Raw genomic sequence first — 26,384 nt, 5'->3', positions numbered from 1 at the left:
CCAGCAAAACTCTGAGTAACCTCACACTGACTGAGGCCATGAAACCAAACTGCACTGAGTGTGCAAGAAACTGCTTCAGGCAGAGGAAGCCCCAAACTAGACTTTTAAAGAGGATTCTTCCAGCAGGGACACCAAGGCATTCAGTGGCACTGCTTTGCTTAATTCTCCTCTCAGCAGGGCTGTAAGAAGATAGATAATTGAGGCTTAAAAGTGTTTTTAGGCTCTGTGTTTATCTGTGGGCAACAATGAATGCTCAGAAACCTTCTGACCAGGGCAAAGTCATGAATGTCCAACTTACATTATTGAAAGTTAACTGGACCTCCTTCTTCTCTCCCAGTTTCAGAGAAGAGATGGGAAATGTGGATGTGCCAAGAGTCTCATCCATAACATAGTTGGCATCCATGAGAGTAACCTGGAAGAGATATCTGGATATTCAATTTCACTGCAAGAAATCCCTTTTTAATTCCATCAAGCCTATGCCTGAAGTAAAAAAAAAAAATATATGGAAGAAGAATGGGCCTGACCCAACCCAGCCAATGCCCAGTGGCAACTGACATTTCTTTTAAACCAGGATGAGTGGAAGCGGCACTTCAAGGAACTGAACTGCAGGAGTACACCAGGATTACTCACAACAGGATTTTAATCTCAGCAACTTTCTGGCAGCAAATCTCATCATCTTTCCAATACCTTCAAATAGAGTAGAAGCAAAGCACAGTACCTTCAAATTTCCAGTCAGTAAAATTTCCCTATGGAGAAACTTGTACAGTTCTAACTATAAAAAACATCCAGCAACTTTTCAGAGAAGATGGAATCCACATACCCCAGCCTTGACTCCACAGACCAAGATTGTTACAGCAGTGATTTGGCAAAGTGTGCAGCATTCCAATTCACACAAAGCTGCTCTCTGTATCCAGCCAGACCTTCAAGTCTCTTCTCATACCCTCCATGCTGGAGCAGAGACCTTTCAAAAATGTGATAATATCCAAAGAAGGATGTGGATATGGCAGAACACCATTCCATGCTTTTGTTCTAATCCATGTGGATCTATGTTTAGCAGACTTTTTTTCCCAGTGGCTGCTTTCCAAGTCCTCAAGATATATAGAAAGAATTTCAAATTCTCATTTACATGGTTTTTATTAAATGAGATCTCCAGACTAATTTGATTTACAGGTTCTTTTTCCACTTTGTGGCATTATATCTTCTAAAATATCACATGTTCGTGGCTTGGACTGTATCTTTCATAGAAAACAAAAGGAATCAAGATACAATCACTTGAATAATTAGTTGCTACATCTGGGATCAGCCTCTTCTCAGCTATAAAGAATTTTCTTCATCTTGTGCCACAAGCAACCCTTTGAAATTATGAATTCTCTTTATTTTAGGACAGAGCTCATTACTTTAATGGTATTTACATTGCTCTGTTTCCTTGCAGAACTTTATGCCCATTCCTGCAATCTCTGTGTCTTAAAACCAAAAGCAAAAGCTTTTTAGTGGGATTTAGAAGAGCTGCTTACACTTCAGAGGGCAAACTGCCCTTGGGATAAAGATGCAGATTGAAACCATCCAAAGAGTCGCAAGGATTGTGGAGTCTGAGCTTCAGAATTCACAGAGGGTTTTGGTGGAGAGGTGACTTTACATACTTCTGACACTGCACTCCATTGTAGAATCCAAAGGCTCTTTCCTACTCTACCAGGTCCACAATTAATCATTAGTAAATGTTATCATCTACTCTTTGTAGGCAATTATCAGGAAGTTTTATTGCACTATCTGAGAACCAGCAACAGCCTTTAGTTATTGTAAAGACACATTTCTACCTATAACCCATCTTGCTGTGTTTGTGACTGTAGTAATTTTATCCTTTTCAAAACCCTTGAACCAAATTTCGTCCTCAACAAATTCAAACATTCCTAGGGAAGCTGCCTAAGTGAAAGGGAGCTCAGAGCAGGGCCCAGGCTCTGCTCCAGGAGACCCAGCAGTGGCACAGAGGAACTGATGCCCAGGAAATCATCGTGAATTCCCTAATGTCTTTTGCCTCTAGTGCAGGATGCACTTTATGATCCAGACCATGGGTGTAATGCTCAAAATGTGGAGCCTTCCCCAGGAACACAGGGAACTTGTAAGAAGCACAATTCCCTTTCAGACCCAAGGTCTGATGGTCACAGGCTCAAGGAAAACCTTCACAGGCGGCAGCCTCTGTCCCAGTTGGCCAATTTAGACTGAACACTGTAAGCCTGGGTCAGAAGAGAGCAGGTGGCAGGGCCATCCTCTGTGAAGAACAGAGCTCACAAAGAACCAGAGCTAACTTTAAATCCCTGCCAGGCCCACTCAGAAAAACACACCTAACATTCAGCTCTTGTGTGCAGCTTGGAGAAGCTTAACACACTGAGACTGAACAGTGGCTTGGCCAACAAGGAGGGTGCAGAAGAGACCTGAGTGGGCTCCAGGCAAGGAGGACACAGCAGAACCAGCCTTTTGCTCTGTGTCCATGGGCAGAGATTTGACTTATGCCCCACCTATTCCCTATCTGTAAGGGCTGAATCAGGGTAGGAAGCAGGGAGTACTCTGCAGCTGATGTGAGGAACAAGAAGTTGCTATCCCTCAGAAGCTGTCCAAGGGATGACTCACAGGCATATCTTGTAATGACTCTTCAGGCTACTCCTTGAATAACTCCATTTATCCAACACTGCTTGCTTAGCACCACAGCTAAACCCAGGTTTAACATTTTAAACAAAGGGGTGATCTTGAGACATCAAATGCCACACACGTGCTAGCCACTGTTGTTTTAACCTTCATCTGCCCAGCCCAGCCATGGGATTTACCTCCAGGACATTCTCCAGATTGGGGTCCAGAATGAACTCGAAGGTCTCATCCCACACGGGGTTGATGTCATTGTTGAAGTGCTTGGTTCTCTTCCTGCAGTCGGGGGCAGTGGGGATGAACAGCTCCACGTAGGGATCTGGAGTGTCAACTGTGGAGCACAACACAGGTCAGGCAAGGGAAAACTCCAGCTTGGGCTGGAAAAATTGATACAATTCTGTGTACCACTCATGGTAAAGGACAGAAAGAGATGCAAGTCTTTAGGCTACATAAATGTAATGACAAAAATGATACAACAGTTGTAGCAATGATATTTTCTGAAAAATCCTTTCCTTAGGATTTTTTCTCCTGAGAAGCTGAGAGGCCTCAGGAACAAAATGTAAACAATGGTTATCTGCTGCTGTGGAATGCAACAGGTGCATCTGTGATTGGTCTCATGTGGTTCTTTCTAATAAATGGCCAATCACAGCCCAGCTGGCTCGGACTCTCTGTCCGAGCCACAAGCCTTTGTTATCATTCTTTTTCTATTCTTAGCTAGCCTTCTGATGAAATCCTTCCTTCTATTCTTTTAGTATATATAATATATATCATAAAATAATAAATCAAGCCTTCTGAAACATGGAGTCAGATCCTCATCTCTTCCCTCTTCCTCAGACCCCTTTGAACACTGTCACAAACAATACCAACAATCTCCCCAAAAGAAACATCAGGGTTTTAGGAGGAGAGGGGCAAAGCCTTGAGCAAACAGAAGGGCACAGGGACTGAGTCAAGTTTATTGGGAATATGCAAACATTTGCCAGAGAGTGGTGTTTTTAAAAGCTTTTACTTCTTCCTCTCTTTCTAGCCTTTAATGGCTTTGGCTCGTGTCACAGCAGCCAAAATAATGAATACAAGCAGTTTGCTGTGGGTTTTGGATCCTCTTTCACCTTTGCTGGTTTGGGAGTGATGGAAGAAATCTGTCCCAGCACTGCAGTGCTGCACAGAGCATTAGGAGCACTCAGTTCTCAAACACTGCCACCACCACAGCCCTGGGGAGTCACCACAGGATGAGGACACCTCATTTACACAGCAGAACCCTGACTGGAAACAGAGATATGGGAACTGCAGCTGATAGGAATTACTGGGGGAGAAAAGAAAACATTGGCAAATCCTGTCGGATGTATCTAAAAATAGCCATTCCTGAGAGCCCAGAATGCAGCCATAAAAATGAACTTTCTAACAAGTTAAAGCAGGGATTTTCTGTACAATGAGGGGATTTTTTTGTGTCACATGGGGCCAGGGCTTAGATGCCTCCCAGGAGAGCAGGGGAGGTTATTTCTGTGGTTATGGTGGATCAGGAAAAGCTTCCTCCTCTGCTGCAGTGAAACACCCACATCTTTCCAACACTGAAACATGGAATCACAGAATATCCTGAGAGGGAAGGGACCCACAAGGATCATCAGTGCAACTCCAGGCCCTGCCCAGACACCCCAACAATTTCACCCTGTGCATCCCTGGGAGCTTTGTCCAAACCCTCCTGGGGCTCTGGCAGCCTTGGGGCTGTGCCCATTCCCTGGGGAGCCTGGGCAGTGCCCAGATTAAATCTTATCATGAGGAAAAGCAAGTCCAAACACTTCTCCCTGTACACATTTTCAGTCTAAAGCTACTTTTTTTCAATAAAGGCAAATTTTAGAAACTCTGGGAGTTCAATAAGACCTTATCCATGAGATTCCTGAGGACCAGAACCACTTCTCCCTCCTGCTGGGAAAAGAAGGAAAAGAGGAAAACAAAGAAGTTGGGTAATTTCAAATCAAATCAAATGTCTTTGGAGAAAAAGCCCTGACCAAACAACCAAAATGAAAGGCTTTTGGAAACCACTCAGGAGGTTCTGAATGTGTCCTCAGGCAAATCCTATTCAGTGTTATCCTAATCCAACCTGCCAAGGAGTTTTCCACTGTGCTCCATACCTGTGGGGCTCAGCTAATTGCTACATTGAGGTGGTCTCAGTGCTCCTTGAGTAATGAACAAGCAGCTATTTAAATCAGCGTATCAGTGTGGAAAGGCTTTAAATAGCAACCTTTATTAGCTCCTGAGGAATTATGCCTGATCTTGTCTCTTCATTTTGGGCAGGGGAAGTGGGGGATCAAGCCCCAAGTCTTTCCTCATGGGCAGATGTTCCAACCTGCCAACTTTTCCATTCCTTCCAACTACTACACAAAGCTCTGCCACAAAGAAAAGAATCAAGAGAAACAAGGCTCTCTGAAACTAAAAATCCATGCTGGGACAAGGTTTTGCTAAGTCTTGATATCCAGCATGATTTTGGCAATAAACACCCAGGCTTGCCCTGCCAAGAGACTGAAGTTGCCTACAAAAACCTGGATTTTAGACAAAATCCTGATGGCTGAGCAGAGCTCTGGGCAAAAGATCAGTGCCTCCCTCTCCATTCAGATCATGCTGTGATCAGTCCCAATGCTTACAAAAATCCATTTTTTCTTATCAACACAAACAGCAAATGGTTTCCTATAAACCCCAAAGCATGTAGAAACCCCAGACCTCTGACATGCAGATCCATCACTACCTTTCTATCAGGCAAACCCCAGTAAGTGTTGAAACAGAAACTAAACCCAAGGCATGGATCAACTGAGCTTGGAAAAATCAGTCTTGGTAGTTCAGTATTGCCAAGTCACCTCACTCCATCTCTTTATTAGCTTTTTAACCCAAGGCAAAGATTTAATCACCTGCCCTTTCATGTTTGAAAGTTTATTTGGAGCTTTTTCAGTTAAGAAAATGAAAATCTACTCTTTTTTAACTTCCTTCTTGAGATGAAGAGAAAATATATGGGAAGACTGCTTGTTCTGATTAAGATACTGCTATTAGCAATACTAAATATTTCTTTAAGATACATTAATCAAAATCTCACTCCTTGGATGGGGACCAAAAACCACTAGCAACCTGGCAAATAACACAGAAGTATTCACTTAATGTATTTCAAAACACTGAAGTTATCAAATGTACATTAAACAGCCAGCGTGCACTCTCAGCATTCCTGCCTGGGCTTCTACTAATTGATTTGCCAGGTAATGTTAAAAAAACTAAGCTGAAAGCGTAACTAAAAATAGCTTGATCACCACTTTTATCACAGAACCCCCAAATGGTTTGGGTTAGGAGGGACCTTAAAGCCCATCCAGTGCCACCCCCTGCCATGGCAGGGACACCTTCCACTGTCCCAGGTTGCTCCAAGCCCCATCCAGCCTGGCCTGGGACAGTGCCAGGGATCCAGGGGCAGCCACAGCTTCTCTGGGCACCCTGTGCCACCCTCACAGAGAAGGATTTCTCCCCAGTATCCCATCTGTCCCTGCCCTCTGCAGTGGGAAGCCATTCCCCGTGTCCTGTCCCTCCATCCCTTGTCCCAAGTCCCTCTCCAGCTCTCTTGGAGCCCCTTTAGGCACTGGAAGGCTGCCATCTGTATTTTGTTTTTAAAAGGAAGAATCTTTATGGTGTATGGGTCAAAAGCTGTCATTCAACCATGACAAGAGAACTATCTATGTCTGAGAATGATCTCTATCTGGACCTGATGACCTAAAGGTCTTTTCCAGCCTTAAGGATTTTGTGTAGGGGGAGCACTGTTGGGGAACTGGCCTCTGCAGCAGCCACGTGGGGGAATTGCACTTGTTCCCAGGCCATTTCTGAGGAAAGCAGAGTTTCTGTGCAGCTCGGCCCTGAGGCTGTCCCTTATGCAAGCCCGCTGCTCCATCACCATTTCTCAGAAACAAGGCAGGCTGAACCAACTATTAAGCACAAGTATCTCAAACCCCACCTGCCCTCCAGAAAACACAATTAAGGCTTTCAGCACTGATGCCAACAAGGGTCCTGCAATTAGCAGCATGGAGGTAGATGAAGTCTTGGGTAATTAACAAAATGTTGGTGATAATCCAGATTTACAGCCCCCAAAGCTCCAGGGGCTGAAGACACATCCAAAAAACAAGAGCAGAGTCAGCATCCCCTCTGCTGGTTTTAAACTGCAGCCTTGGGAATGGCTGAGAGGTAGAAAGTAAGGATTCACTGACTTTTCCTCATCTGATTTATCTCCTTTATTTAAGTCACGGCTATAGGATTCTCCCTTTAAATTACATTGTGAATCACCAAGTGAAACACACAGTGGACAATAATTAGGGTCAAACGTTTTCACAGTGAAAAATGAGCAATGCTTTCAGCAATCTGGCTATTAGGACAACCTGTAAAATTTTCTGCAATGACTGCAAACCATTTGATCTTATGCTATTAAGATTGGTGCGATGGCTGTCATCAGGCCTCTGTAGTAATATGATTAATAGTTCAGATATATGATTTATATTTCAGTCATTCCAAATTTCAATAACTTCAACAGCATAATTACCATAAAGAAACTATAGAAAGCCTGTTCAAATATAATACTGAGATAGATATGTGTCTATCTCAAAATAACAAGTGGTAATAACCCTTAATTTATCCACCATTAAGTGCAATCCCATTGATAAAAACTTACTAGGTCCCAAAGGACCATCTTTGTGTATTTCCCACCCTTTTTTTGGCTTGCTGCCTCACACTACAACTTGTTCAGCACATGCAGCTGAGCAGCCTGGCTAAGGTCAAGCCAATAATGGGAATAGCTGGATGACCTCTCTCTCCTCAAAGGGGAAGGAAGCTAAATAACTACAGAATTTCTATTCAAATTGTGAATTTTATGGGGCCTCACAGTGGCACAGAAATATGAGTTGGTGTCTCTGCCACAGTCAGGAGAAAAAGTAATGAATTTTAAAATTATGGGCTTTCCCAGCTTCATATGATTTTTCAGTTTTTAGAAAGAGAATTCTTAAAAACTGTACTGATCAATAACTGTCCCTCCAACCATGGAACAGATACTTGAAATGCTCCAGACAAATCCATAGCCGAGCAATAATGCAGATGCCAGGAGCCCTGCCAGAAGGCCACAGCAACCTAAAAACCCCAGGAGTACTCCCTGCTGCTTGTGTTGAAGGCACCAGAGGGAATGCCAGGGCTGGTGGCTTCGGGGATTTTGCAAAGGGTTGAGGCAGTGCCAGATTTCGTGAGCGGAAGGTGACTCCAAGGGAAGCAAGGCAGCTCTGAAGCAGCAGCTATGCTATGAGAAATCCTGGGATTAGGTAACACCTTCATTTAAAATTATTTGCGCCTTTTATGACGGTGCTTTTCATCTCTGGCATTACTTCAGTGGAGGGAAGAACCAGCTCCCATCACAGGCACTGCACTATCACCCAGTTCACTGCTGGACACCACTGCTTCCACTGATCCAGCCTTGAAAGGGCAGAAAATCCCCAAACAACTCAGCTTTTGGTCAAACCACGTTTGTAGAAGGGCCAAGAGGAAAAGAAACACTGCCTTCTCTAGGCTATCTGCACAGGCCCCAAACTGATACAGTTCAGATTCTTCAGCTCATGCTTTTAAAATAACATTTTTAAAATTAATTAAAAGTCTCCTTCAGGCAGCAACCTGCAGAATTCCTGACCCAAAGAGCTGTGGATGAGAAGATCTATGTGGATTGAAGGAAAACCAGCGGATTTTCTGCAAGAGAAACTCAGGGACAGCTGATGACCCCCAAAGGCACATCCAGCTCAGGGAGTCTCACTGAAGGCAGCCAAGGAGAGAAGAGGATCAGTGGGAAGTGTCACATTCTTACCCTATTCATATTCTTCCTTTACACCTCACTATGACTGATGTTTTTCTCAATTCCCCCTTGGATCAGGCATTAGCCCAACCCTAACACAACTTCAAAGCACTCCTGGGACAGGGGATGAGAGGGAAAAGAACTGAAAGCAAGAAAAAGTCAGATTGCCACAGGGGACAAATGGGAGCTTCCTGCTAAATGGAAAGGCCCAAACTGGAGGAACAGTGATGTCCACAGGTCCTGGAGGGGAGCCCCACCAGGAAACTCTGCCTGGAGGAGGACAGCACATGGGACAGTGTCACAGCTGAGATAGCCATGATATACAGGATACCACCTTACCTCTTCAGAGGGCTGCAAGCATCCACCCTTCTTGTTCTGTAGCCCAAACTTTTATCCCCTCCTGTTGATGCACTGCACCTGTGTGCCCTCTGTTCCCTTTGGTGGTTGCTCAGTGCCCCTGGGCACTCCATGGCTCATTGCTGTCAGTGCTGCTCACCTGCTGCTCACAGCTGTACCCACTGGGGATGAGGCTGGGCCAGCCCCACTCCCAACTATCACCAGAAACTGGTGCCTACAGGACAGGAGCAGCTCCCAGCCAAGCTCTGGGGCTGGTCACAGCCTGGAGCAGGGACAGGGGGCTCTCCAGCCACACAAGATGGATGCTACGCCTGAGCCAGCACTACTCCATGTCACCATCACAGTACAACAGATTCATGGGAGAGCTTCCTAAGGATGGGAATGAGTTTTCACCATCCTCTCACAAAAACAGGGCCTTCCTCAGTAACTCCATGGCAAGCACTCACAGACAGAATTTCTCATGAAAATTATATTTTTGCAGCTGGCAAGAGCAACATTATCAGGATCAGTTTCACTGTGGAACACAAGAGCCCGTTTCTAACTTGATTTTCACCTCCCAGCACTGAATATCCACACAAAAGGGAAGGGATACTGGGTGTGCCAAGGAAACTGAAATCTAGCATTTGGTTGCCTCAGTGTTAGACTGAGATCTGCAGCAGGCATCTTGAGCAGTTGTTAGCAGCCCTGTTCATTTAAGGTTCTTTGTGAATCCATCCTTTATGGATCCATATTTCAGCCACAAGAAGATTTGCACACACGGTTTGTAGGATGTGGAGGATTGGCCAACTCTGACCTACTTTTCCCAGGCTGTTAGGCTGGAAAAGGGGAGCAGTTTAGCTTGTTTTCCCCTTGCAAAAACCAGGAGCTGCTCCAGGGCCTTGCAGGAAGAGCTTTATCTGATGGCACTGCACCAGGTAAGTGCATTGTAGCTAATTCAGGGTGCAGGACTGGCCAGCTGCAGTCCAGAGAACAGCTGGATGAGTCCTCAATGAGCTGCTGTAACACAAACCACAATACAAGCAGGCAAATTTCCAGTTCCTTCCTTTCAGCTAGGCCAGGTTTAAAACCCTGCTCACACCTGCTTGGACTGCCATGACTTGGGTTTAACCAAGCCAGCTTCAACCCCAGGAGCTCTGGCTCACAGGGAACAGCCCCAGGGGACAGGGGTGTGAGGGACAAACAGGGCATGCTGGACATGCCTTCCTCATTCCCAAATCCCAAGGCCAGACAGGTAAAGGTGTGCTCCCATCCCAGTTTCCTTTGGAGATGCAGGAAGCTATGAGGAAGGGCATCTCCTGAACTTGGGGAGATGTCCACAGCTGGCTGCAGTGACATGGGCTGACCATGCCAAGAGCCATCCAGGAGCTGCTTCCCAGCTCTATTTGGGCAAGTTCTGCAACCAGAGCTGAGCTCTGGTGACTGCACTGCTCCCAGCACTTGTTTATCTGAGCAGCTAAACTGCAGTGGAGATGCATCCTTGATTCCAACAGGCTGGGCAGCAACTGGGAGAGAAGTTGAGTGCCAGTGCTGCAAGGTAGCAATCTTTAAACATTTTTAAGAAGGGAATTTTCTCCTGAAAATACCTGGAATGTGGGAACCCAGGGCACTGGGAATATTTCTCTGTCTGCTCTGGGGTGCCCTGATCCCCAGGGCAGCACTGACTTTGACCCTCATTCATGGAGAAAGCTTCCCAGACTTCAAGATAGACTGGAATCCACAAAAGTGTGAAACAGATTCTAGAGAGTAGTGTAGGTGTGTCACTTGGTGAGAAATTAAGGGTTTGGGATTTTTAGAGTGTCGTGGATGGAAGCAAGATGGAGAGCACAAGATGTTGTCCTGGGTTTCTTCTTCATGCTTCTTCTTCCTCCTTCTCCATTGGTTTGGGTGGCATTTTGTAATTGGGCAGGAAAGTCCCCATTGCAGCTTTGTGGGATCAGTTATTGGGTTAAAAGGGAAAATAATCCAGGTGTCAGTTCTTAACTGGATAGTTTAGTCTTAAAAGACCTTGTAACAAGAGACTGTTGGCCATTTTGTGCCTTCTAAAGAAAAGCTGCCCAACTCACAGTAGTGAGACTGTTCTACTGATAAGAAATAATAAACACTTGAGTCTGAACACGAACTACTGTCTCAAGTGCCTTCAATCCAGACCCAGAAAAACCTATGACTGGTACCCCCACACTGGAATGACGCTGCTCATTACTACAGCATCAAAAGAAGATGAAGCAAGGAAAAGCTGCAAATCCCAAACAGGATTAAGCAAGATGAGTGATCGTTAAGAGCAGAGTCACACAACTGGTTCCCTCTGTGGATATCACCGTTTGTTGTGAAAGCCAGTACACTTAAATACACACTTAAAGATAGAAGACAAATTTTACAATGCTTCCTCTGACCCAGTTTTCCACCAAGATCCTTGAAAGTCCAGAAGTAGAGAGATGTTATGGAAGGGAGACCCAGTTTGCAAGCATTTCTCTTCCACAATGCTGCAGTTCTGGACTCTGGGATTTTTCCTACAAGTTCTTGTACTGTCATGGAAGTAAGGAAAGGTTCTACAGTTTAGGTGGCATCTGAGCAGACTCAAAACTACACATCTACTGTATAAGAACTCACTGGGCCAGAGACAAAGTCTTTATCAAGAGGTCCAGTCAAAGCAGTGATTTTACAAGCTCTGCAATCAGCAGCAAGCTAAGCAATTAAGACAATGACATCCTCACCAAAGCCATGCAGATTTTCTGATTTTTCACCTCGCAATAGCTTTATGTAGCAGGTTTGGGGCAGCAGGGGCATAGAATCCTAGAATGGTTTGGGTTGAAAGGGGCTGTAAAGCTCTCCCTGCCATGGGCAGGGACACCTCCCATGAGCCCAGGTTGCTCCAAGCCCTGTCCAACCTGGCCTTGGACACTTCCAGGGATCCAGGGGCAGCCACAGCTTCTCTGGGCACCCTGTGCCAGGGCCTGCCCACCCTCACAGGAAAAAATTTCTTCCTAATGTATTTTTTTGTCTTCTTTTTCATTGACCTGTGTTTCTGCCAATTCAGCAGGCTGACCCCAATCCCAATGACAGCTGGTAGAGGGATGCAGCAGGACAGAAGGAAAGGTGTACAGGAGGTGGGTTTTCCTTTATTCCTGACTGTCCTAGGCTGCTACGGTTAACTGGCAATAAATTACAGTCATTTTCTCCAAGTGAGCCTGTTTGCCTGTGTGGTGAGAGATGAGAGCTGTCCCTGTCCTCACGTGACCCTTTTGTCATGTTCTCTCCCTGTGCTGTTGACAGAGGGAGTGACAGCAGCCAGCCAAGGTCACCCAGCACTCACCAGCTGCTCTCACTCAGCTCACAAACCTCCCAGCCGGCTCAGGTGAGCACACCTCCCAGAGCAGCAGCCTCCAAACCAGGATTTAAACCTTTGCACAGCTACAGCTGCACCACCTGGATGCTGACAGGAGGCATCCAGGGTGTGGGAGTCACCCACTCACAGGGGACACTAAAACTGAAACAAGTGACACCAATAAAGGACTTCTACAGAGGCAACAGTAAATGGGCAGACATCTGAAATAAGAAGGGACGTGAATGAACTGCTGGGAAACAAAGGGTCTGCCCTCAAACCTCTTTTGCCCCCTCCCCACCATGCTGGGTGGGGAGTTCTTACAGGAAATCTCATTTATGACTCCCACACACGGATTCAAGGAATGACAAAATGGCCTGAGGATGACACAACATTTACACTGCCCATTCATGAAGAGCTCAAGAAATCCTGGAAAACTTTCTAGAAATACTGGTTATCTGCCCAGCCTGGGCTTGAGGAGGCAGAGGTGTGGATGGCCACGCCAGAGGAGTCAGTGCCTCCATGCCACACACTGTGAGGGGCACCACACACACCAGAAGTGGCAGCTAAAACTCCTTGAGCACAGGTAGAGTTCAGGGATTCCAGATGAAAAATATCACACAAAGCACTTCAGCATATTTCATAAACTTAGGTTTGCTCAGATCTCTCAGAGCTGTTCCAAAAAGTCTTGGAAATGCTGATATGGAAAAAAAGAACAGCAAAACAAACAAAATCCCTCGTGTTGCCCGAGGCCTCCATCACACCACAATGTAAAATTGTTCCCAGAACACCTCTGGTTCACAACCTGGAGCAAAAGCAACAGAAAAAATTAAGAGGGACTCCTCAGAAGGGTCAACAGCTTGGGAATGTCCATGAGGGAAGTGAAATTCAGGCACCCACCCCAAATAGGGCTCACACATGGTCTGTCACAGCCATCTTCCTGTCCTTGAGACAAAAAACCTGATGGAAAAATTCAGCAATTCCCTCAACAAGTTTAATTTTTGGCAAACCAAATAAAACAAATACATATATATATAGGTTGGCACAATCAACTGTAAAGGCCCTTCCCCACTCTCAGCTTCAAGCACCTCCTCACAGTAATTAACACAATCATTCATTTCATCAAGTAGCTGCCAGGCTCCCACAACAGGGAATAAAAATACTTTTAATTTCCCCAAAATAAAAAAAAAGAAGCAACAATCTGTTTTTTCTCGCTTTGGGGGATCTGCCAGGACCCCAAGGACGAGCCCTGGGACCTTGAAGCTCATCCAGAGATGCCCCAGCCTGGGGGTGCCTCAGGCTACTGAGCTCTGGCAATTGTCTCAGACAAGAAGCCAAGCAGGTTTAAGTGGCCCTACAGCATCACTCCGGCAAGTTTTATCAAAATAAAATGTTCTTCCTGAGCAGCTTCTTGATTTTGATGACTTGCTAAGATAAGAGGAGATTTTTTTTTTCTAGAAAAAAAATACAATTATATTGAAGAATAATATTTGAAGTTTATACTATAGGGTCATATTTGCTGTGGTGCACAAAGTTGCCATTCTGGCTTTTGTCATTCTTTCCATACTCCCTTTAATATAATATCATGGGGTCCCTACTTCAACTTTCCCTGCCCATGTTGGCCACACTGGCTCATGACAGACAGCTGTGTAAGACCTGTGTAAAACCTGTGTCTTTCCATTTAACTCATCCTCTTACACACACAAACTCATGGGCTCCTTGTTCCGCTCTTCCAGCTCCTTTCCTGAGGTCTTCTTACCTAAAGACCACCATATGTATGAAATGATACACATCTGCATCCATACACCACTGCATCTTCCCTGTGTGCTCCTTCCCCTCACCCCCCAGGGGATGACAGACTCCCAATTCCCTCTTTTCCCCTTTGCCAGGGCTCCCCTCTCTTCCCTTGTACTTGTGGCTGTTGAACATCCTCCTCTCGAGCAACCCTCCTGCAATTTTAGCATCAACAGCAGATTTCAATTATGAAAACCCCCTGAAGCAAAGAGCAGGATGGGTGGGTCAGAGCAGCTGCTGTACTTTGACCCAAAAGTAGCTTCCAGGAGTTGGGAAACACTTGTATGTCCAATCAGCTTGATGGGAGAGCAGGAGACAAAGGTCATACTCATCCTCCCTGCCCTAGCATGCAAGCACTGGGAAAAGGGAGAGGTGGCCTGGCAGCAAAGCAGATCTAAGGAAGGAGGAATATTCTTTTTGAAAATTCAGCCAATATTCTCTCCTTCCCTCCTTAAAAGCAGAGCAGAGTTGTTCTTCCTAGTGGTTTCCTGTTCAGCTGTGAAGTCCAGAGGCTCAGCAGCCTCCCAGAAAGAGGAAGAGGTGCTGTTGTCATTCATCTCTTCACCACAAGATCTGCTGGCCCATTTGGGTGGGTTTTTTTAATGGAGTTACATTTTTTTCTGCTTTCTGCACTGACTCAGCAGAGCTGAGGCTCTTTTTATACCCCACCAAACCACAGCCCTGTGAGGTGGCAGCAATTTCCAGTTTCACTGCACTCACACAGCACTTCTGACCGAGCCAAAAAGCTAATTGTAGGTGTTGCTGGCTTGTAGGCAAATCGTTTACACCTCACTCAGCCCTCCTGGATCAGTGAAAGAAGGAGCGGCACATCTGCTCTCTGAGTGAGAGTGAGCACCGACACGGGGACACTGCCCTGGCTTTAGACAGACAGACAGACAGAAATCCACCACCAGCCCACTGACAACCATTTAATGCACAATGAGTCACCAGCTCCCCCTCCCTGCCCAGGCTCACAGGGGAAAAGCAAAATAGAAAGAGAGATACTCACGCATGTCACCAATGGCTCCTTTGGTGACATTTGTGGCTTTCCTTACTGTCACAGTGAATATGTGTGAGTACTGGTGCTCCACCTGAAAGTCAGAGTGTGAGAGGTGATTAAGATCCAGAACCAAGAAACACCCCATCTCTCAAAATAAGCTTTCATTTTGTCCAAAACCAGAGAGAGAGAAATCACCCAGTCAAAACAAAAGGGAAACTCATACTGGATAGAGCATCCTAAAGCTGAACTGCACCCTGGAGCTTTACCAAGAGGTACCTGCACTGGGGCTGCTGGATTTTCCTGCAGCCACACCTACTAATCTCAACCAACAACACTCCCTCTCACCACAGAACCTGCTCCGAGGCATTTAGTCAGGCAGGAACCACTGAGAACGGCAAGGGAAAAATAAAAATGGGCTATTTTACAGCTTGTCTTGGTAATTGCCTTCCCCTGCTAAAAAGAATGAGAGGAATTACTTCAAAGTCTGTGTTCTGGAGCAGAAAAATGCACACTGCACACACAAGGGGTAAGAGTTAGTGCTGTACTTTCTAGTACACATCAATATTCAGTGTGAAAGCAGCCTCGAGACAATGTAAGGAAGGTGCAAAGCAAGCTGTTAAAACAGCCACCAGCACCTTTCCTGCACTTTCTGGAGGTTCTTGTTTCCTGCAAAGCCCAAACACACAGCAGGAGCTGCCTGCCTAGGAGCAGGTGTGTCCTCAACAAACCAGGGAAGTAGGAAAAGACATGGAATTAAGAAACAAAAAGCAAAAGCCTTAATAAAAAGAGGTCACCAACTCAGCTGTAACTGTTGTTTTATCTGCATAGCCCTGAGTTTGACCAACCTGCTGGACACCACTGAGAATCACCAGTGCAGACTGCAGGGCAGCCAATACTGCCTTTACAGGGACACAGAGATTGGAAGGAAATGTGAGGTATTAAAGCCAGGATCAGGTCTCACACAACTGTATATTTTTTATCTTTTCCTAACCACCCACTGACCTTGTGAAGTACATTAAAATAAACTCACTCACTGGGACCAAAACAACCAGGGAGAAGGCCACCTTCAGGAAATTCACTGAAATTAATTTAAAATCATAGACAATACCCTTGCTATGGGACATGCTTATTCAGGCTCTGCCTGGTGCTTTCCTGGTATTTTTTTCATCTGGATACTTACTTTTTTTTTTTTAATTTTTTTCCAGAACTGGTTGTTTTACGCCAAACCTTATTTTGTGTCTACAGCTCACACCCAGAGACCTGAGCCAAACTGGATCTCTCTCATACAAATAAAGAATAAAGTTAACATCTTATAGGTTACATAGAATTTTCTCAAAAAAAAAAAAAAAAGAAAAAAAAGGAAAGCCAAAACTAATCTTCTAAAGGCAGCAAAGTCACTTGTGAGTGCCTAAGTGCCATTTGAGTCAGGAGTCAATAAAAAGCACCTCCAGTGACAGCACCACAACTCCTGCAGCAGGCTGAGGTGTGCCAAGGCATGGCCACATCCCCGTGGCAAAGGCTCCAGGAGAAAACACCCACAGCCATGCAGGGGTGACTCCACTGCAGCCATGCCTGACCCAGACACTGAGTTTATCAGCTTTATCTGGCTGGAATCACCCCCACGCCGTGCCAGCTGCTGCAGGATCCGGCCAGGACTGTCTGCCTGGCTCTGGAATTTTCCCCTGGCAGCCACAGGGGTTATCTGGATCCAAGACCAAATGAGCAGGCAAGGAGGAAACTGTGGCAATGCCAGCTGTGATGCACTGAAACTGTCATGGCACTGCAAGTGGTTCAGCATCCCCGGGAAAAGGGGAATTCAGACTCTTCCCAACACTCCCAGTGGGATGCTGGACCTCAAAAGCATCAGACCCAGCAAAGAGGGTTCAGCTGGGGGAACCCAGAGTTCCTAGGGAGCAACACCTATTTCACAGCCTTGCATGGGCTGACATGAAGACATCCCAATGACTGAGTGGCATCCACCACCTTCTGCACTGCAGCTTCCAAGATGGATGAACAGGAAGGAAGATGAGACTTCTCCCTGAACAAATTTCTGCCTCTGCCAGAGGGCAAAAAGAAGTCCAGTTTTCCTCCACAGAGGGGTAAATGGGGATTTTGGTGGGTATCTGGGAAGGGCTGGGAACACAACTGTGTGAAGTCATCCCAGCTCTGTCATTTACCCTGCCCCAAGAACTTTTACAAGCTGTGACTCCCCAGAATCCATGGGCTCTCGCTGCCCCCTATTTCCAGTTTGCTGTCTGAAATTGTCCAAAGTTGTTTTATTATCTCCCATTATATTATCTCCCAAGTATGCCAGATTGATGAAGTTGGTTTCACAACTGGCCTCAGTTTCTTCATACAGACTGAAGCATTTCCTTTGTCATATCCAACCTTGTAATTAAAAGAAACAGCCCAAAGTACAAACACACCACCCTTCTCCTTTTTCTCAGCTGTCAAGAAAGAGCTTGTCCTCGCTGGAGACCACAAATCAGAGATCACTGAGTATTTAACAGTGAAGAGGAGTCATAATTAAGTGACAAGGACGGGACATAGGTGTGCTGGGTTTAGTTCTCAGCTGATAGGTGAAGTTCATGTGCAATTCTGATGTCCCACAGCTCTGGCTGGTAATGGGGGATACTACACAACACTCCCTGACAACAAGCACTCTATAAAGTAATTTGTTTGCATCTCCCATATGCCTAAACTCATATGCCTAAATTCTTATGCCTACCATCAAAGCAAGGCCAAGCCACCGCTTCCCAGTTTGCTCTCTTCCCAGCAGCACAGATAATACCACTATTTCTATTGCAAGTTCATAACTGTTTTACGAATGCCTCCACAAAAATTACTTTTTATTGACTTAAGCAGCAACCTCCATCATTCCAGCTGTTGTACTGCCAAGGAAATTAAGTCTGGTTTAAGACTGGGATCCTCTGAAAGGCAAGTGAAAACACAGAGAGCTGGCAAAACAGAAAAGCAGTATCTTCTTTCCCTGTGTCTCACCCAAAACAACACACTGAGGATTACAGTTATACACAGTTATTAATATTTGGCCATGGTCATACACTTGGAAGAAACTTGCCACTACTGAAATAAACAATCTCCCTCTTAGTAAAAAAAGAAAAATAAATATACAGATACACAGAGGAAGCTCAAAAGTCTAGATCTCTTCTTACAGCAAAATAAATGCTTTTCATGCAAATTAAATGCAAGTGGAAATTAGAGCAATTTTCCACTTAGGGTCCAGTTTCTAAGGACATCAAAAGGCCTAAATGTCCATATTTCAGATGCATTTTTTAAATTAGTTTTTCAGAAGGAGCTCTGATGAAGGCCCCTGAAAACACAATGAGAAATGTATTGACTCTAAATGCCTTTACAAATCCAGCCTTTGCTAGTTTAGATGACTAAGCTGCATTTTCTCAAGTGACTTATGTTCACCTTAAGTCTTGATAAAAATCTGTACAAATACATCAAGTACTTCTGAAAAACAGATGATGGTAAATAAATCACTTAAACGTTGCAACACTGAGAGGAGCAACATCCACATTCCTTTAAAAATCTAGGACAGGTTACAAATTTCAAAAGCTCACCATTAACTCCAGTGCAAGGTGTCCCTGCCCATGGCAGTGAGGTGGGATGGGCTTTAAGGTCCCATCCAATTCAACCCATTCTGGGATTCTATGGATTTAAAAAACTAAAATACACCATCCAAAGTGACATGCTTTGCACATGTGTTTCATTTCACTTCCTCTTTCTCCACAAATTTAGAGAGGAAAAGAGAAAAATCAAAAAGTTTTCACCATGGCCTGTCTGAATATGGGTTTTCTGAGTTATGGAAACTTGGGTGGACAGTGTTCACTGTTCAATCCACAACGTTTTCCATGACTGCACAGCCACGGTTCAGCATCTCCTGTTTTCACACTTCAGCTCTCCTTTGTTCCTCTCTCACCTTTGAGTGCTTTGCTTGCCCTCAGTAAAATTTCCCTGATTATGTGCTTTGCTCTCATTTAGCTGTCCCTGCACACCAACACCACCCCCTTCCCACGAGGGGCTGGGACAGAGCCCCGGGATCTCCCGGCACACGGGCGGGTTTTGCCTGCCGCCCTTCCGGCCGTGCCCGGCCAGGCAGGGATTTGCACGGGCTCAAAATCACATTTGTCATATTCCAGAATGCTGAGTCACAGAGCACAGCTCCGCCAGGACACGGGCGTTCTGTGGGCCAGGCAGTCAGGCAGACTGCACAGGTATTAAATGGGTTTACTTCCTTCATGTTAAGGACACTTGAGCTAACAATGGAGCTGGACAAATGAAAATATTTGGTTGTTTACTTAAGTAATTGATTTTCATGGAGCCCATGCTCTTCTCTCACGGGGTATTACAGTTAAGACAAACTTTTGTGCCCACACACAAATTTTATCTTGAAGTCCTTTTTTCCATTGTTATAATATTTATCGCCCATATCAAAGTAAATGAAGAGGTATTACACACTTCAATTCTTTGCATTTTTGGAATAGTTAGTTCTGTCTGCACCTGCAGCAACTTTCTGAACATCTTAATTTATACCTCAGAGTCTTTCATAAAATGAGAAAAAAAAAAGCTCAGAAAACACACAACAGCCAGCACAAGGACTTCTGGAAAATGCAGAATCCTTTTGAGTAATTTAATGCCAAATATCATTCAAATCCAGTATTTTTGCAGTAATGTGAGCCTGCTGCCCATGACTGATCAAAATTGCAATAAAACTTTCCACAGGATTTCAGTTTTCAAATTAAAAAACTTCCATTCACTTTCCAAGCAATTAAAGGATCAGCTCTTGCACTAACAGCGTTGATTCTGGAATTAGCAACAGTTCAGCATTCCCAGGGAGCTGTAACTACATTTACTACACACACTTTTTATTTATTATATTCCATATGTAGGACAGCTCCATTGTGTTGATTATTGGTATCAAAAAGTCCTTTTATGTAAGTGATGTATTAAAATACATAACCGAGTGCCTCAGAAACCTCTCCCATAAAGATACAGATCATTCCAAGCAATCCATCCAGGAGAGGGCACTGATGCTGGGAGGAATTAAGCCAGCATTGTTTTAACACAGACATCACCCTGAGGTTTGTCCTCCCTCCCAGCAGCTCCCAGGACCGGGCAGGGAGAAAAAGCCAGTTTGACATCTGCTGGCTGCACACTGGGGTGGAGGATGTGAGTGCATGGGGCACAAACCACAGGGCTGATAAGAGATCACTTGTAGGAAGCACAGGGAGTATTTTTAGCCATGTAAATGTAAAACACTGTGACAAGTGTGTGGCAGCTATCTCTGGGGACACCTCACTGCTGCTGTCAGCCCCATGCCGTTACGAGAAGCCCCTGATAGGAACACCCCCAGTGTGTCTCTGGATTTTGGCTTGGGCAGGAATTGCCATCCCAGTGTTTGCTTTGGAAACTCACTTCCAGCACAGCAGGAAGTGTTCAGAGGCTGCTGAGCCACTGAGGGCAGTTCTGCTCCCATTTCCTCCTCCTTCCCTTGCTCCTACTTCTACACATCCATGGGCTGAGCTCACCCTCCCCTTGGGCCAGCTCCTAATGCACAGAATGGAATTTCTAATCCTTCCATGGAATCCCAGAGTGGTCTGGTTGGGAAAGACCCTAAAGCCCATCCAGTGCCACCCTGTGCCATGGGCAGGGACACCTTCCACTATCCCAGGTTGCTCCAAGCCCTGTCCACCTGGCCTGGGACACTTCAGGGATCCAGGGGCAGCCACAGCTTCTCTGGGCACCCTGTGCCAGGGCCTCCCCACCCTCACAGGGAAGGATTTCTCCCTAAGAAATCTTTGTCTGTTTTTGTATTGAACAGGTTTTTTGCTCATTCAGCAGGATCCATTGGCTCACTGCCATCCCAAGGGTGTGACAGCTGGGACAAGGATGCATCAGGAAAACTGGAATAAAGCAGGAGGAAGGGAGCAGGGGCACAGTGTGCTGCTGAGTGGCACGGAGATCATCTCACTCAGAGTTTGCACAATATATTGTGAGGACTCTCTTTGAACCAACATTAGTGACATACACCAGTTTAAGATCTAAATATCCCAAAATGTCAACTTATCTCTCCATTCATACTAATGAAAAGGAAAAGAGTACAACCTCCCCCTCCTCTTCCCCCCCTCAGAAAAAAACTGCACTGTGAAGAAGAAAACTAGACACACCATTTCTTCAAGGAAATAGTAACAACTCTAATGTTAGGTGCTTATTTAGAGTAACTTCCAGCAGGGAAAGCATTATACAAGACAGCGTATATATATATCAGAGAAGATGGTGTATACATATATATATACAAGATTCAGTGCTACTTACCACAATGTGTTGATAAGGATCTATGATAGACATTTTTGCCTTAGTTTATTCAAGGCAACTGCCAAGTATCTATTTCAATCTCACACAGGAGAGGCTTCCCCTTTTCTCAGAGCAGAGTTCAGTATGAAAGGTCGTTTAACTAATAAATAAAAAAGAAAATGTAATTAAAATTAATCTGTTCCTTCTGAACTATGTTTTACAGAGCAAATTAGTTACTACTCTTTAGGAAGGATTCCACAATTAATTTGCTTACCAAGAACTTAATTCCACATAAGCTGTGGAGACATAGGTATTTACCTGCCTGAGCTGGAGAAATTTCTCATGCTTATTTCCTCTACTTCAGGGTAAGAGCAGGAATCCAGTATCTTAAATTCCAGTGTTTCTAGCAGCTCTGCAGATAAACAAAAGAAGAGAGGAATTATATTTATTCCATAACTATATTGTAGTATTTGTGCTACCACACATTACAATGTTAGTTATGACTGTGAGCTCTGCAGGAGCAGCAATACTGCCCTCTGTAAATCCAGGAAGGGAACTCCAGATGGAGCTGTATGTAACCTCCTGGCCAACCTCCACTGACTGGAGATGTTCCAGAGGCTTGGAGGGGCAAATTGCAAATCAGGACTTCATGGCTCTCCCACAGGCTCTCCATAGGCCACTGCTTTCTGAGCACTCAGTGAAGATCAGGGGCCACCAGAGGCCTTCAAAGTCAGAACTGTTTTTAACCATCCAAGTACCAGAGGTTACTCTTGTCTGCGTCTTTAAAAAACCCAGGGAACTGCTGGACAGGATCAGTTCTCACATCCAGCTGGACCATCGTCAGACCTGAACCATCAGCAGAAATTTCAAAGTGAAAAGAAGGGAAGCACCATTTGGGGTTTGGTCTCAAGGCAATGATTCCTAATGCTCAATTCTGAAACAGCAGGATAAACCCTAAGCAATTGTATACATCACTCCCAAACCTTTGCTCTTGAGCAACTACATGAAGACAATAAAAATTTAGTTTCATTATGATCACTAGAACATTACAAGGTCCTTTCTTTAATCACTGAATCATTAAGGCTGGATAAACCCTCCAAGATCATCAAGACCAACCATTAATCCAGTACTGCCAGGTCCATCACTAAACCATGCCGTATCTCACACGTTTTTTGAATGCTTCCAGAGACAGCAATTCCATCACTTTCCTGGTCATGCCTGACCACCCTTTCCTGTCAGCCCTAACAATAGTTTGAGGCTAGGAATCACCCTGGGTTTATTTATTCATTTTTATCTGAGGAAGTGTGAATAAGAAAAACTTCAGCACTGGAGAATCATGGTAAACATGCCCAGCTATATCATTTCTGGAGGAACTGCTGACATCTTGCAAGGCAATCCAGGAAAGGGAACAGCAGGAGCTACCCAATCACCGTAACAGAGAGGAAATTTGTAAAACCAGAAAACACTCATTTCCCCTAACTGCACAGCCAACTACCACACTCGCTTTGAGAGGATACACAAAACCAAGGCAAGGATACTGCTCTGCCTGGGGAAATAAGAGAACAGGTTAGACCCAGGACGAAAAGCCTGGTTCGAGTTAACGTGCTGCATCCTAAAGGCAGAGTTCCAGTTCCCCAGATAATCCCTCAACTGGTTCAGACATGAGATCATGCTCTCTCTCCCTACAACCCCCCGCCTCATTTGTTTCGACATCTGCAGGAAGCGCGTTGGTGATGCTGCAGACAACAAACAGCCTCTTTGGCTGCGGGGCCAGCAGAGTCCCCAAGCGCCATCTGCCCTCCATGGATGAGGCAAGGATCCTGCAGATGGACAAAAACAAAACCACGTCATCAACAACTGCATCCCAACGCCCGCGCAGAGCCACGGGCAGGGCTCTCAGCAGGAAGCAAGGAGACCTCGTACACAAAGCCTGAGATCTCAGGGTCCCACAGGGCTCCAACCACCAGCACTGCAGATCCAGCCCTGTCCATGCCATGGTACTCCAAATGGCAGCTCCTGGCTGGCTGTGTTTATCAGAGTCTCTCAGGATGTGACAAACACAGGCAGGTCTCGAGCACAGCACCATTTCAGGTGCCTAGGGCTGGCAGAGAGACAACTATCCATGCTCTTCCCAGAGCCCATCTCAAGAGAAAGCAGATGTTTAAGTGACTTGAATACTTAATCCCTTACAGTGGATTTAATTCAGATCAGGTAATTATACCATGTCCTCTGGAAGCTCGCACTGCATTACCCACAGAGTTTGGGTAAAGCAAATTAAGAAATTTCTAGATCTAAAAATTGTAGTGTGGCAGAGGAGCCAAATACAAAACAACCAGGAAATCCTGATCCTCAACAAGAGCCGTGAAGAAAGTGTTGAAGAATGTTTACTGCAAACATCTGCAGCAAACAGAGCTGTAATCCCAAAATTATCTTGCTTAACACTTTCCCCTACATGCTGTCCATCCCACACAGCCTAATGGGAAAGTCTTCATGGAATAACAGAATGTCCTGAGTGGGAAGGAACCCCCAAGGATCATCCAGTCTGATTCCTGACCCTGCACAGACACCCCAACAATTTCACCCTGTGCATCCCTGGGAGCATTGTCCAGACCCTCCTGGAGCTCTGGCAGCCTTGGGGCTGTGCCCATTCCCTGGGGAGTGTGGGCAGTGCCCAGCACCCTCTGGGGGAAGAACCTTTCATGATACCCAGGAAAACCTTCCTCTGGCCCAGCTCCAGCCCTTCCCTGGGTCCTTGTCCCTGGTCACAGGGAGCAGAGATTGAAGGAGCTGCAGCCCCCAGTGAGCTCTGCCCTCAGCCTCCTCCTCCACAGGTTGACCATAATAATTCAGGGCTGTATCACAAGCACACACAAAGTCCTGCACTTGAGCTGGAGCTGGTGAGCCCAGCAGTTCCTCTAAACACATCTTCAAGGACACTGTGACATTACCAACACAGATTGTTTTGTTTCCCTGATACCTGGTGGTGTCACACCACCTGTGACTGTGCTGTTCCTGGGGCTGACAGCATTCCTTCCTAAAGGAAGTGCACCTCAAGGCAGCACCACCAACATTAACTGTTTAAGTGTATATTATAGGTAACCAAAGAAGAGATCAAGTTAACTGGAGAACAGACAGAGGCTTGTGTGGAGACCTTCCAGCAGCCTTTCACGATGTGAAGGAACCTACAAGGAAGCCAGAGAGAGACTCTGCATCAGGAATTGTGACACAACAAGGGGGAATGGCTTCAAACTGACTGAGGGGATATTGGAATATAATCCCAATATTACCGGGTTGAACGTGCCTGGGCTTGTCTGGCCCTCGCTGCCTGACCAAAGGCGGCAGCCGTGGTGTTACACCCCAGAGATACCTTTGGTTAGTTGTATGCGGCAGCTAGGCTCTTGGAACAAGTCCAGTCAACAGAACTCAGGCTGGACCTCTGAGGAAGAAGCTTTAGGCGAGGCGAAGAGGAAAAAAGGAGATGGATCCGGCTAGGGGGTCATAGTCCAGAGTTTATTCCTGGGCACGCAGGCCTCTGAATGTAGCGACAACGCTGACCGGATCCCGACCGCATGGTCCAGTGTCTTTTTAAGCTCAGGGCAAGGGGGAGGGGAAGGGGTAGGTGAGCTACCAACCAGGTAGCGGGGGGGGGCTCAGGAGACAAATGACACCTGGATGGCCCAATTGTCCCCAGGGCTGAGAGGCATCTTTTGAACTTGACCTATCAGACGACGGCCTTGCTGACTTTCTGAGATTGATGGACAGCTCTCAGCAGGAGGCAGGGAGAGGGGACAGGGGAAGTGGGAAAGCCAAGACAGGACACTGCTTCACACTGTAACAAGGGGAAATTTAGGTTTGACATACAGAAGATATTCTTCCCTCTAAGGGTGGGAAGGGCCTGGCACAGGGTGCCCACAAAGCTGTGGCTGTCCCTGGATCCCTGGCAGTGTCCAAGGCCAGGCTGGACAGGGCTTGGAGCAGCCTGGGACAGTGGAAGGTGCCCCTGCCCATGGCACAGGGTGGCACTGGATGGGCATTAAGGTCCCTTCTAACCCAAATCATTCCATGACCCTCTGCTTCTCACTGTTTTATTGGTTAATGTCCAAGTTTACAAATTACACAGCAAACAGGCCACAGTTTAGCCTGGCCTGAGGAGAGCCAGCCTTTCCCTTTCTCCCAGTGCCATAAATCCCAGCCTTGTCATGGAGAGCCTAAGTGCCTAAATCTCACTTTCACCCAGAAGTGCACGCTACCTCTGCCAGCACAAGGGTGTTTCATCGCTAGGCACATTTTCAGACACCATCAGTACCAAGCTATCAGTGGATAGCTGGATCACTCCTTGAGTCAATAGTCTTCTGTGATCTCAGCTCATACTCACTTGAGGTGACAGACTGAAGAGGAGAAGGGATTATTCTCTTGGAAGACCAACTATAACACAGTAACTCACAAAAAGAAGCTACACACGCGCACACACAGGGATAGAGATTATTACTGGAACATTTTCATTCTCAGTACATTCCTACAGATAATTCATTTGTACAGGATATGTCAAAAGATAAGAATAATGAGATTTTTCCCATGCTGAGCACAAGCTTACTCTGGAGTTAGTCCCACCAAGTGGAAAAGCCCTGAAAATGAGTAAACACAGCATAATATAAATATCATTGCCAGAATACGTCTTCACAAGTGTAAGAAAAATCATTAGAGGGAGGTTGTTTATATCAAGCTGTCCAATTCTTCTTAAAAAACCAAAGACAGGAACAACTTTAAATATAATAAGTGTGACTCACCAGCACAGTCATTAACTTTCAATCTATCAGGAGAAGAGTAAGGGGTAGAGAATAAGCTAAGTAATGACTCAGACTTTTTGTATGAATGTCACCCTCCATCTCTATCAAACCAGATTACAGCATTTTATTTGGTTAGATTGATCCTGTGATTGTATAACAGAAATAACAAATACTCTGTTTCTACATGACTTTGTCTAGCATCCTGGAAAATCACTGTAATGTTATTTCTTAATTTAGGGCTTCCCACACAAGGAGGAAGGATTACCTCTGCTCCATGTAGAGCTCCCATCACTGCACTTCCACCGCAAATGGAAAAGTAGATGCTCT

General features: G+C 45.5%; 1 protein-coding gene across 1 annotated transcript in view; it reads right to left on the bottom strand.

The window, feature by feature from the left end:
- Window positions 1-26,384, bottom strand: part of PLA2G4A (phospholipase A2 group IVA) — a 68,523-nt gene that overhangs the window by 30,625 nt on the left and 11,514 nt on the right. Inside the window, 5 exon segments of the mRNA XM_030953788.1 lie at window positions 299-412; window positions 2,820-2,968; window positions 14,959-15,040; window positions 21,292-21,430; window positions 21,589-21,682. Coding sequence (XP_030809648.1) covers window positions 299-412; window positions 2,820-2,968; window positions 14,959-15,040; window positions 21,292-21,324 — 378 coding nt within the window. The 5' untranslated portion in view covers window positions 21,325-21,430; window positions 21,589-21,682.

Source organism: Camarhynchus parvulus, chromosome 8 (genome assembly GCF_901933205.1).
Source record: "Camarhynchus parvulus chromosome 8, STF_HiC, whole genome shotgun sequence".
In the NCBI taxonomy this organism is placed as follows: Eukaryota; Metazoa; Chordata; class Aves; order Passeriformes; family Thraupidae; genus Camarhynchus; species Camarhynchus parvulus.
This window is presented reverse-complemented; position numbering and strand designations above follow the sequence as displayed.